At 32.3% G+C, this 11657-nt stretch overlaps 1 protein-coding gene and 2 non-coding genes across 3 annotated transcripts; all 3 read left to right on the forward strand.

The window, feature by feature from the left end:
• The first annotated feature begins 1945 nt into the window (after positions 1-1945).
• LOC111701461 (uncharacterized) lies at positions 1946-6446 on the forward strand. The gene is made up of 7 exons (XM_023472752.1): positions 1946-2167; positions 2513-2598; positions 3657-3783; positions 4492-4596; positions 4765-4836; positions 5273-5406; positions 6272-6446. Exons 1-7 carry the CDS (start codon positions 1961-1963, stop codon positions 6285-6287), a joined length of 747 nt encoding a protein of 248 aa, XP_023328520.1. The 5' UTR covers positions 1946-1960; the 3' UTR covers positions 6288-6446.
• Positions 6447-7327: 881 nt separating this feature from the next.
• Trnaw-cca (transfer RNA tryptophan (anticodon CCA)) lies at positions 7328-7399 on the forward strand. Its single transcript has one exon. It is a non-coding gene; the product is annotated as a tRNA-Trp (tRNA).
• Positions 7400-8738: 1339 nt separating this feature from the next.
• Trnaa-ugc (transfer RNA alanine (anticodon UGC)) lies at positions 8739-8810 on the forward strand. Its single transcript has one exon. It is a non-coding gene; the product is annotated as a tRNA-Ala (tRNA).
• The last annotated feature ends 2847 nt before the right edge of the window (positions 8811-11657 follow it).

Here is an 11657-nt window from a genome sequence, read left to right on the forward strand (position 1 = left end):
CCCCCAAACCTTTTTAGGGACAAAATGATTTTAGATAATGGTATTGGGCGAATGTGCATGGTATAGGTCAACTGCTTTATATACTAACTATTCCAAAAGTCACGTATGCATTGCAGTCTTGGAGTCATATCTTTAGACGCCGCAAATAAATAAAAGAGATCACTGAAAGTACATTAAAAATATAATATATACTGTACACAGGTCTCAGTGTGTACTGTACTCCTGTATAAGTACTAATATATTGTACACAGGTCTCAGTGTGTTATGTACTTCTGTACAAGTACTAATATATACTGTACACAGGTCTCAGTGTGTACTGTACTGCTTTCAAGTATTAGCATATACTGAAAAAAGGTCTCAGTGTGTACTGTACTGCTGTGCAAGTATTAATATATACTGTACACAGGTTTCAGTGTGTACGGTACTGCAGTACAAGTATTAATATATACTGTACTCAGGTTTAAGTTTGTACGGTACTACTGTGCAAGTATTAATCTATACTGTTCACAGGTCTCAGACTCTCAGTGTGTACTGTACTGCTGTAAAAGTGTTAATATATACTGTACACAGGTCTCAGTGTGTACTATACTGCTGTAAAAGTGTTAATATATACTGTACAAAGGTCTCAGTGTGTACTGTACTGCTGTAAAAGTGTTAATATATACTGTATACTGGTCTTAGTGTGTACTATACTGCTGTAAAAGTGTTAATATATACTGTACACAGGTCTCAGTGTGTACTGTACTGCTGTAAAAGTGTTAATATATACTGTACACAGGTCTCGATGTGAACTATACTGCTGTAAAAGTGTTAATATATACTGTACAAAGGTCTCAGTGTGTACTGTACTGCTGTAAAAGTGTTAATATATACTGTATACAGGTCTTAGTGTGTACTATACTGCTGTAAAAGTGTTAATATATACTGTACACAGGTCTCATTGTGTACTATACTGCTGTAAAAGTGTTAATATATACTGTACACAGGTCTCGATGTGAACTATACTGCTGTAAAAGTGTTAATATATACTGTACACATGTCTCAGTGTGTACTATACTGCTGTAAAAGTGTTAATATATACTGTACACAGGTCTCAGTGTGTACTGTACTGCTGTAAAAGTGTTAATATATACTGTACATACACAGGTCTCAGTGTGTACTGTACTGATGTACAAGTATTATCATATACTGTACACAGGTCTCAGTGTGTACTTTACTGCTGTACAAGTATTAATATATACTGTACACAGGTCTTAGTTTGTACGGTACTACTGTGCAAGTATTAACCCTATTCCTGCTGTAGTTTTTTTTTACATAACTCAAAAAGTATTGTTCTGAGGCTGTTGAAATTTTCTGACTTTTCCTACATACCCAAAGCCGGGCTTTAATACTAACTGCCTCAGTCACACTGCCTGAATGACTGTTTTTTTCCTGTGACAAACTAAATCTTTTTTTGACCCACTTCCACTTGTCAGATTTTGATAAAATTTAGCTTTTTGGAAAGCCTTTGACATAAGGAAACGAATTGCTCAAGTTTTGCGAAAAAAATTGCAAATTTTTGCAAACAACCTGTCAAAGGAAATTTGCACATTTTTAGTTTTTCTTGATTAAAAATTAGGTTATTTAAACTTTTGCAAAAATTTTTGCATATTTGAAATGGCATGGTCAAGGGCTTTTCAAAAATGTATAATTTTTCATTTTATGGACAAATTTTGCGATAAAAAATTCAATTTTTGCAAATTTGCAATTTTTTGCAGATTCTAAAAGTAGAGCACAAGAGCTTTCCAATAATGTATCATTTGTCATATTTGGACATTAAACATGGGATTTAGAGGGGGGGTTTTCAAGTACCCCAGCAGAGATAGGGTTAATATATACTGTACACAGGTCTCAGTGTGTATAGTACTACTGTGCAAGTATTAATATATACTGTACACAGGTCTCAGTGTGTACTGTACTGATGTACAAGTATTATCATTTACTGTACGAACTTACGAAGGTCTCAGTTTATACTGTACTGCATTTGGAAGTATTAATATATACTGTACACAGATCTCAGTGTGTATGGTACTGCTGTGAAAGTATTAATATATACCCTACACAGGTCTCAGTGTGTACTGTACTGCTCATTGTTTCAGCATCTGCTGCTCCTCTTACGTCTAATGAGGTAAAAATACATTTGAAGTTTTTAAATTTTTGAAATTAATTTTATTTCACAGCAAACTAGACACAGGGAGAAGGTAAAATCTATAATCACCATGGTACAACTTTGCGACCTTTAAAGGAGTTATGTAGTTTCAGGATTAAAGAAGTTATGATTGAAAACGTCAGCTATAAATATTTTAAATCAAATGTGTACACCATCATGTTGCAAAGTTATAGAAACTAGGATAGTTGCAGTTTCTAAATCAAACAATGAAACATATGTTAATAGGTTTTAAATCATCAATAAAACATATTTTGATAGTTTCTAAATTTGAAAATTAAAACATATTATAATATTTATTCCAAGGTTGAGACTAGAATTGTAGCAGTTTCTAAATCTAAACCTGAGCTGCTGAGTGCTGCTGTATCTGCTGCTGATCCTGATCTTCTTAGGTTAGTCCTCTTGATCTATATTGATCCTGATCTTCTTAGGTTAGTCCTCTTGATCTATATTGACCTTGATCTTCTTAGATTAGTAGTGATCTTGATCTACATTGATCTTGTTTTCCTGAGAGTAGGCATTGTATAGATTTCTTACTTGATCTTGTTCTTCTGAGGTTAGCTATCTAGATATGATCATGATCTCCTGAATTTAACAAAACATCTCATAATTTTTGCACAGATCTTGTTTACTCTCTTTTTCAATATTATTGATTGGTCTTTGTGAAAATTTGTTGGACCAATTTGAATCCCATAAACTCTAACTTGCTCTATAAATATGCATTTTATCATTCCTGTTTCAGTACAAAGAATTCAATGTGTGCATAGTACTTTAGTGCGCTAAACTATTATTCTCTGATGCCACAATTTATAGAAAAATGTACTGAAGTACATCTTCAAAAATAAAGCTCTTTTAAAAAACTTGGTGGTTTTAGAATATTCATTTGAAATCTTTAAAATATTATAAGTTGGTTCAGTCCTATAGTAGTTGATGGTTACTGCCTAAATTTCATAATATACCGTTTGCAACATGCAATGATAGGATTTGATTGACAAAAAGCAATCGTCTTTACTTATTAGGTCTTTTATACTAACTGCTTGGGCTAATTCAGCTAAAGTCTTGCACCATGTTTTTTGTTTGTTTTTTGAATGAAGTGTATCATCACCTCCAGAAATACCTACACCACCATTCCATTCATGTTTTTTAACATATTTATTTATTTATTTTTTATTTTAACAAAATTCTGTAAATACCTAGATGATAGCAGCTGGAAATAATTTGAAAATTGGTTTTTTTAGATCTCCATTTCCCATTTCTTCTTATTCATATTCGGCTAATTTGGAAAAAGAAAAGTTTTTTTGTGACACCCAATTGCAATTGCTATCAGACAATATATACATAAAATGATTACTTTTCCACTCTTGGACTCTAGTTGGAACATCAGACAGTTCATTGCAATTGTTATTTACTTCATAATTCACAAAAGTTTCTTTACATGGATATTTTTCAGAGTTGCTCTAACCGATGCTGACCCCGATCTTCTTGAAATAGCACTCACTGAAGCAACAGAGGCTCTTCTTAAAGTTGCTCTTACCAGAGGTGTTCGACCTGAAAACCTGAAAGTTGCTCTTACACGGGTAAATTCAGAAATTAAGCCTTTGCCACAAATTTGTATTTTCCAAACCCTATATATTTGCAACCAAATGTTGAAGACCTGAGATATTACAAACTGTTACGTCTGTTGTCTGTTGTCTATGTTTGAAAAATCAAAGGGATTATATATTGGGATTAGAAATTTTGAGTTTATGGAACAACTCAGTTATTTTTTATATATAATTATTATATATAAGTATTACTTAAATCAGCATATATATACACGGGCAGCTGAAGTACATTTGAATTTCCGAGCCGGGTCAACCTTTCCAGTCCCAGTTTTACTGTATTACCCGGACATTGGGTAAATAAAGCAGACACTCAATAGGACTAGCCGGTGCAACAAGGTTGACGCGGTCAGACTTTAGGTTGAATTTACTTTTACTAAAGGGTCAGATGTGCGTGTATAATTCCTTTCTAATTATATATTATGGTTGTATGTAGTATTGGAATATGAGTGCTATACAAATGTTGCATTTGTGTGACAGAAACAAGTTCTTATTTTTAATCATGTTGTTTTTGTGCAATCAAAGTATTTCCTGCATACATGACTTGAACTTATATACAAGGTATGCATAAGACAAACATGCCCCCACTAAGGAGGGTACATGGCATAGAAGCATACATGGATAGTACTTTTAGCAATCTAAAGTCCTTTTTATTCATTTGTTTCAAGATAATCATCAATTTAGTCCCGCCCTGAGACCTTGAAAACTGCTCTTACCCTTTCTGACGCCAACCTTCTGAAGACTGCTCTTGAAGAGGCTAACGGCGAACTTCTCGCCACTGCGTTGCTGGTAACAACAAATCATGATATTCATATAAACAAACAATAACGTTTAAAAAATGTTTTTTTTTAATTTAAATTTGAACACAATTCTATAAACGAGATAATTTGAAACACAAACATACTTCGCTTGTTTAAATTAGTTTATTTTTATTTAATGACAAAAAAATCTTTTTAGAAAGCTGATGCTAGAATTTTAGCAGTTGCATTGACCCAGAGCCGTCCCGAGCTGTTGGCTGTTGCTTTGCAGGTAACAGGGCTGGGACAGGACCATTTGTAATGCTGTGTAAAATTATAATATTAGCCTAGCGTTGCTGAGAGGAATTTTCACATGTACTTCTTGCGCAAAGATAAACGTATCTTTTCACCCGAAGTTGTTTTAGATTTAGATGAAGAACACAAAGACTGTGTCCAATAATCAGGTGCTGTTTAGGTCGCAGCTTTCAAGCTTTATCCTGATGGGGCTATTTTGGCTTAACATAGATGTTGGGGGGGGGGGGGGGGGGCATGGGATAGACCCCTCTTTCCTAAAATTCCAATTATTTTCTTTACATGGACGTGTACTGTGTAGCTTTCCAACGATGTTTCATAAACACTTGATATTGTCTTGGATAATCCGTTGTTGGAACTAGTTAGGTTATATACAATTCTGAAACCATGATTAATACCAATTTGCTAATATCTAGGATGCTACACCTGAAAACCTCGAAGTTGCTCTCACTCCCTCTGGTGGTCGTGGAAAGCGTTCTGTATATGGTCCACCTAGATACTATGGATATGGTGGTCTCTATAGTCCTTACTATAATCCCCTGCCTCTGAGGTAGGTGGAGACACTCCAACAATGTCGCAATCTTTTGAATTAGCAAACAGAATCTTTTTCTTTTTTTTACTTTGAAATGGCATGATAAATTGTTTAGTAATTTCAAATTTTATTGAAAATAAATCATTTTAAAATTTTTTAGTGAGCCATTTTAAAATCAAAGATATTTAATGTTTTAACCCTAAACAGGCGGGGGGGGGGGTCTTTTGGGGCCCCCCCCCCCAGTAGTTTTTTTTTGTCCTAGGACTCTCATTTTTGACACTATTACTGTGAAATTTTGTGACTTTTAATGAATAATAATTTAAAGGTTTTTTGTTAAAAAAACATTTTTTATTTAAAGGGTGGGGTGCAGGGCAGAAAAAAAAGTCCGGCCTATAACTTTTTTTGACTAAAGCTACAGATCTAAAAACTATATTTTTGAAAAGCCCTTGAAAATGTATGTAGAAATATGTGTCACACTTTGATATTTTTTTAAAACAAAAAATATTTTTTTTTTTACCTTTTTTAGGCATTTTTCAACCCTCCCTAGCACCATACCTATTAAAGTTATAGGTCTATTATTTTTTCTTTGAGCTGGCCTTGAAACATTATACCTATTCTCAAAACCTTTTTCTAGGGGAGTGGGGCGCCAAACGCTCCCCCCCCCCAGGCCATACATATATTCAGACCCCCGCCAGCCTTTATAGGATAAAACAAATGTCCTGCCAAACGTATAAAAGAAAGCTATTGAAATAAGAAAATATTTTTACACATTTTGTAATCACAAATTTTTTATTTCATATACTCTATCAATCCTACAGAATTTTGAAAAGTTGTATTCATTTTTGCATTTGATATTTGGGAAAATACATTTTTTTTGTTTTAGGTATTATGCTTACTAGATATGTGAGAAGCACCTTCAATTCCTTCTCTTCTCTAACCCCTGTGATTTGGAACAAAGGGCATTATTATCCAACAAGCTGATTTAACTAGTCAAATAAAGATTGTTTGTGAAACTTTTAAGCAGAATTTTGCACTAAATATAAATTTTCTAAAGAGTGTATTAAATATAAATAGATACATATTCTTATCTATGATGTTTTCTTTGTGGTATAAGTGTATAGATTAAAAGATATATAAGAAAAAAATAGAATAGGAATGTTTTGAAAAAATTTAATTTAATTTAGCTACTTTAGTATATAAATTATTTCGAGTAAGTTGTATTCACTTTTATGATTTTTAAAGTTGTTCATGTCACGTGGCGACTTGAAACTCAACGACAAAAATTAGACATGCTGAAGGTTGAATTGTTTTAATATTAAAGTTAAACATAAACATTAAACATAGCAATTTGCCATGGCAATTCAATAATTTAAACTTGCAGGGAACAATCATTCTAAGATAGACAAAAGACTTCCATTTTCCAATTCTAACCATGGTGAAATGAATGTAGACGACAGAATTTGTCAACCATGGGTAAAATCTTTATAATGGTTTGTGGCATTTAGCGCAGCTGGGATTTTTAATCCTAGGTCTAAAGATTGGCTAAAGCGGATAAAACCATGGTAGAACGGATGCGCTTTTATAGTTTCAGACTCAAGTTTCTCGATGTCAATATAATCTTGTTCAACCTGTTTCATTTTTAGGACATGGAAAGACGACCTTTTTCATTATCTTTATAAAACGTTATTGAAGGTTTTGAAAAGTGAGTTTCATGAAAATTTAATTTTTAACTTTTTTTTTTCTTAAAACGCACTAAAAATTTGTTCAGTGTACAAAAAAAAACAATTTAAATTCAAATTAAAATAGCTAATTGAGATATTCTTAATATTGTGTATTAACAAGATAAAAATTAAAAATCAAAGCAGAATAAAAAATTAAACATTCAAATTTATCAAGAAATATTTTTCAATAAGATAAAAATGCAACCTTATTTACATGTGACTCCGTGGCGCAACGGTAGCGCGTCTGACTCCAGATCAGAAGGCTGCGTGTTCAAATCACGTCGGGGTCATCTTTCATTTTTTATTCAGAAACAAGAAAACTTTCCGCCATTTTACAAAGTTTTCGAAAGAAAACTATGGGTTATTATAATACTTTTCCATTTTTTGTTTTGTGTTAAAGATGTATGTACACTTGGCGTGTACTTCTGATTATTAGTTAATAAAGAGACTAAATAAAACAGCATTTTGAATCTAAATTGTATCATGATAATACTAAATGATTTTCACGACTTAGTTTAATCATGTGGAACAAATTGATAGTTGTATTTTAAAAGAAATTGTTTTTATTTTTATTTCAATTTTTCATCAATTTGATAATTATCCATGGAACATTTAATTTGCAATCCGCCCTCCTTATTTTCTATTTTTTTTTCTTCATTTTTCTCAATTTAGTTGATTTTTTGCTTCATTTAACAACAGTTAGACTGTCCACGGTGTCTCGAAAACTCCAAAAACAATGAAAAGGGATATTTTTACGATTTGAACATTCATTAAACAATTTACAACTTATAAGAACGCATTTGAACTAAAATTTTGGATGTTTTGGCTGGTTCCAAGTTTCGTGGATTTCATAATAAAACCTTGCACGATTTTGTATAGTTAAATCAAAATATTTCTTTACATATTTTTAAGAATACATATTTCCAAAACGTACTCTGATGCCTAATATGCTCAAAGTTTACTACAGTTAAAAAGGTAACGTATTTTTGATCGAACTGTGTTTCATAAAATCCCTGAAAATATTGAACTACTCGATGTGATCATGTGTGACAGTTTAGGTTTAATAGTATTAAAACCATGATAGCTGTTTAGATTTATTATCCAGTAATCGTAATGGATATGAAACATTTATAAAACGCGGTGTAGAATATAAAAATTTCAATTTTCACACAATATTTAAAAGAATTTTGTTTAAACTATTAAAATAAGATTTAAAGTATGTTATTTTTATTTAATTAGTCACACATGCATAATCAATATTTCCTATTGCTAAACAATTAAAAACATTTTTAAATAAATTTAAATAAATAAATAAATGTGAATAAAGAAACATCATTTCAATTTCAAATAATTTTTCCTTGACATAATATAAAAATAAATATAATTATAAGATGAAATATATGTAGTGTAATGAAAATAATCTTTCAGAACATTATTTACAATTATAATAGCTTTAAGACCATTTTGACGTAAAATTAATTTCACATTTTGAATAGTTTTCTGTTATTGATTGGTCAATGCACATGCTTACTTGTAATATGACTGTGCCTATTGACACGAAAAACACGTTTCAATAACATTTTAGACATAGTTTTAATTATGTTGGCTCACTTTACCGTATGTAGGAGGGGGGATGTAGCTCAGTGGTAGAGCGCATGCTTTGCATGTATGAGGCCCCGGGTTCGATCCCCGGCATCTCCAACTTTTTCCTTTTGTAAAAACAAATATTTTAAAACCTGATTCGATAATTAAGCACCCACCAACCTTACATGCTACAAAATTTTAAATCGACCATATAATATACTCATATATTATGTAGCAGAAAATGTCCAAAATATTTAAGAATTAGATATCAATTACTCGCAGTTTAATCCAAAATTGCAAGATACGAAACTATTTTTGCGAATATAAAAAGGGAGAAAGCTTCTGTGTAACATCTNAAAGGGGAATATGGCGGAATTTCTTAAATAATTTCTTCGCGCATTTTCTTTGGTTTCTTTCGGTAGACAAGAGAGGTGGGAAATACATTTAATCATACAGACCACAGGACAACGTTAATTCTCAAACATTTGCCAAACTTAATTTGTCAAAATTCAACGATTTTATGGGAATCATTTGGTTTTGTAAATTTAAAACTGTCGTAAATAAGTGTGACACGTTTAAATTAAATGACGGCTGAACCATTACTTTAAACGATCGAAGGAGATTACAACAAATATAAAAAAAATCTATCCCTTTGAACATGAAAACTATTCTCCTATTGCCTGCTGTTAATAACATGTTAAAGGAATATTCTAGTTTATAATATTTTGTCCTGAAATATTATTTCTTGCTGAATATCTCGGAAAACCCTTAATCTTCCCCCCCTCCCCAAATCCCCAAATCCACAACCGCCTCTACGAGTGAGAGGGAGTGGGGGGGGGGATTGGCCCCCTCCTACCCCTACCATGCACTTTTGAAAATCGTCTCTGAAGTCTTATTTTTTCATAGAATTCTGGTTCTATGCGTATTTTAGACCGGACATTTTTAACTGATTCTGTCAATTTTGTTGTGCCTATCCCATATACAGGCTACCCCCCCCCCCCTTCCCAAGTTGGTCGTGGGTGGGGGGAGGTAAATGGGGGGAGGTGGGAGGTGGAGTGGAACTGGGGGGTCAAACAAATTTTTAAGCTTTTCTTTTTGTCATTATTTTTAACATTGCATGACTTGTCTTATTTTTGGTGACAGCTCAAGTGGTTTGAAAATTCTTTTAAAAATTCAAATTTTGCTGGAATTTGAAAGATAATTAACTTCAGTTTTAAACTCAAACATTAAACATTCACTTTTTCATTCTTCCTGGAAAAATTCTATTTTTAATTAAAAGGGGCCTTGTCTACACATTTCACAAAAATAAACTTTTAATTTCTAAGTTTGACTTTTTTTGTTTGAACATGATACTGCTTTAAATCACTGATTTACAAATCCAGTTTCATTTAACTAGGATATCTGCTATTTTTATCTGCTATTTATTTGACTATCTATATTTAACTGTTTCTTAGTATTTTTCTTTGTGGCAACATATCCCGAAATGCGCGCATTAACGCTTGCAGTACTGTCCCCAATAAATAAATATTAGCCCGTGATGGAATGTTTTATTTGACTCTGCTCTCTACTGTCTCTACCCCCAGTCTTAGAAGATTTGCAACCAATAAAAGATGTCCTTCTAAACCCCTTCAAACCCTTCTAAATACTTTTATCTCATTTCTATGGACCTTGAAAATGAATGGCCGATGCAATTCACCCTTCTCCTCCCCCCCTCATAATAAAACCTTGCACGATTTTGTATAGTTAAATCAAAATATTTCTTTACATATTTTTAAGAATACATATTTCCAAAACGTACTCNGTAGTAGTAGTAGTAGTAGTAGTAGTAGTAGTAGTAGTAGTAGTAGTAGTAGTAGTAGTAGTAGTAGTAGTAGTAGTAGTAGTAGTAGTAGTAGTAGTAGTAGTAGTAGTAGTAGTAGTAGTAGTAGTAGTAGTAGTAGTAGTAGTAGTAGTAGTAGTAGTAGTAGTAGTAGTAGTAGTAGTAGTAGTAGTAGTAGTAGTAGTAGTAGTAGTAGTAGTAGTAGTAGTAGTAGTAGTAGTAGTAGTAGTAGTAGTAGTAGTAGTAGTAGTAGTAGTAGTAGTAGTAGTAGTAGTAGTAGTAGTAGTAGTAGTAGTAGTAGTAGTAGTAGTAGTAGTAGTAGTAGTAGTAGCAGTAGTAGTAGTATTATTATCAGTTGTATTCTCATAATTATTAAAATTTAATAAATTAATTGATTAAAAAATGTAAGAAGATAATTTGACACACAAACCAGCGGACACAAATCAGATTACTATTTGAAATTAAGACCAGTAGGTGGTATTTTAATTATACGCATAAGCGTAATAGACCATGTTTACGCAAAGATTGAGCGTGAATATTAAATGTTCAATGAGGATGATTACGCTGATTACTCATTACACCCGCTTTAATTATCTAATAATCAAAACTAATCAGAATTTACAAACAGTAATTAAATATAATTTTATATTCAAGGGGGAACATTATTATCATTTCTCTAAGGTTGTTCGATATAATATTACTAACCTATCATTCTCCCAACAGAGAGAGAGAGGGGGGGGGGTTAAGTTACTAACGTCCAGGACAGTTATGTAAAATAACCACCCGATCCATAAAAATGCGAGAAAAAAAATTCTCGCGCATTTTCACCTCAAAAGACAATAAAATGGTGTACAACCACTTTTAAGGAAATTAACTGTTTTACTTAACCACGGCTAATTTTGCTTAAAAAACATCCCTCGTTGTGCTTCGGATGTTTAGTAGGCAAAATTGGTTTTAGGAACCTTTGGTAAAGTAATATTCTTCAAACAATTCCCTGCAAAGCATTTAAATAAATAATTATTATGGATAATTTTTTTGCACAGGAAATTGAGTTTTACGTTTACGTAATAAAGTTTATACAGTAAGAACCAGAAAACTTTGTTATATGATGATAGTTATAATCAAGTGTATTTGATCTTTTTACA

Source organism: Eurytemora carolleeae, unplaced genomic scaffold (genome assembly GCF_000591075.1).
Source record: "Eurytemora carolleeae unplaced genomic scaffold, Eaff_2.0 scaffold410, whole genome shotgun sequence".
NCBI lineage: Eukaryota > Metazoa > Arthropoda > Copepoda > Calanoida > Temoridae > Eurytemora > Eurytemora carolleeae.

Coding starts and splice junctions, on each gene's coding strand:
- LOC111701461 (XM_023472752.1), top strand. CDS start 1,961: ATGTACAAGTATTATCATTTACTGTACGAACTTACGAAGGTCTCAGTT. Junction 2,599..3,656: donor GCTGATCCTGATCTTCTTAG/GTTAGTCCTCTT, acceptor GATATTTTTCAG/AGTTGCTCTAACCGATGCTG. Junction 3,784..4,491: donor TGAAAGTTGCTCTTACACGG/GTAAATTCAGAA, acceptor TCATCAATTTAG/TCCCGCCCTGAGACCTTGAA.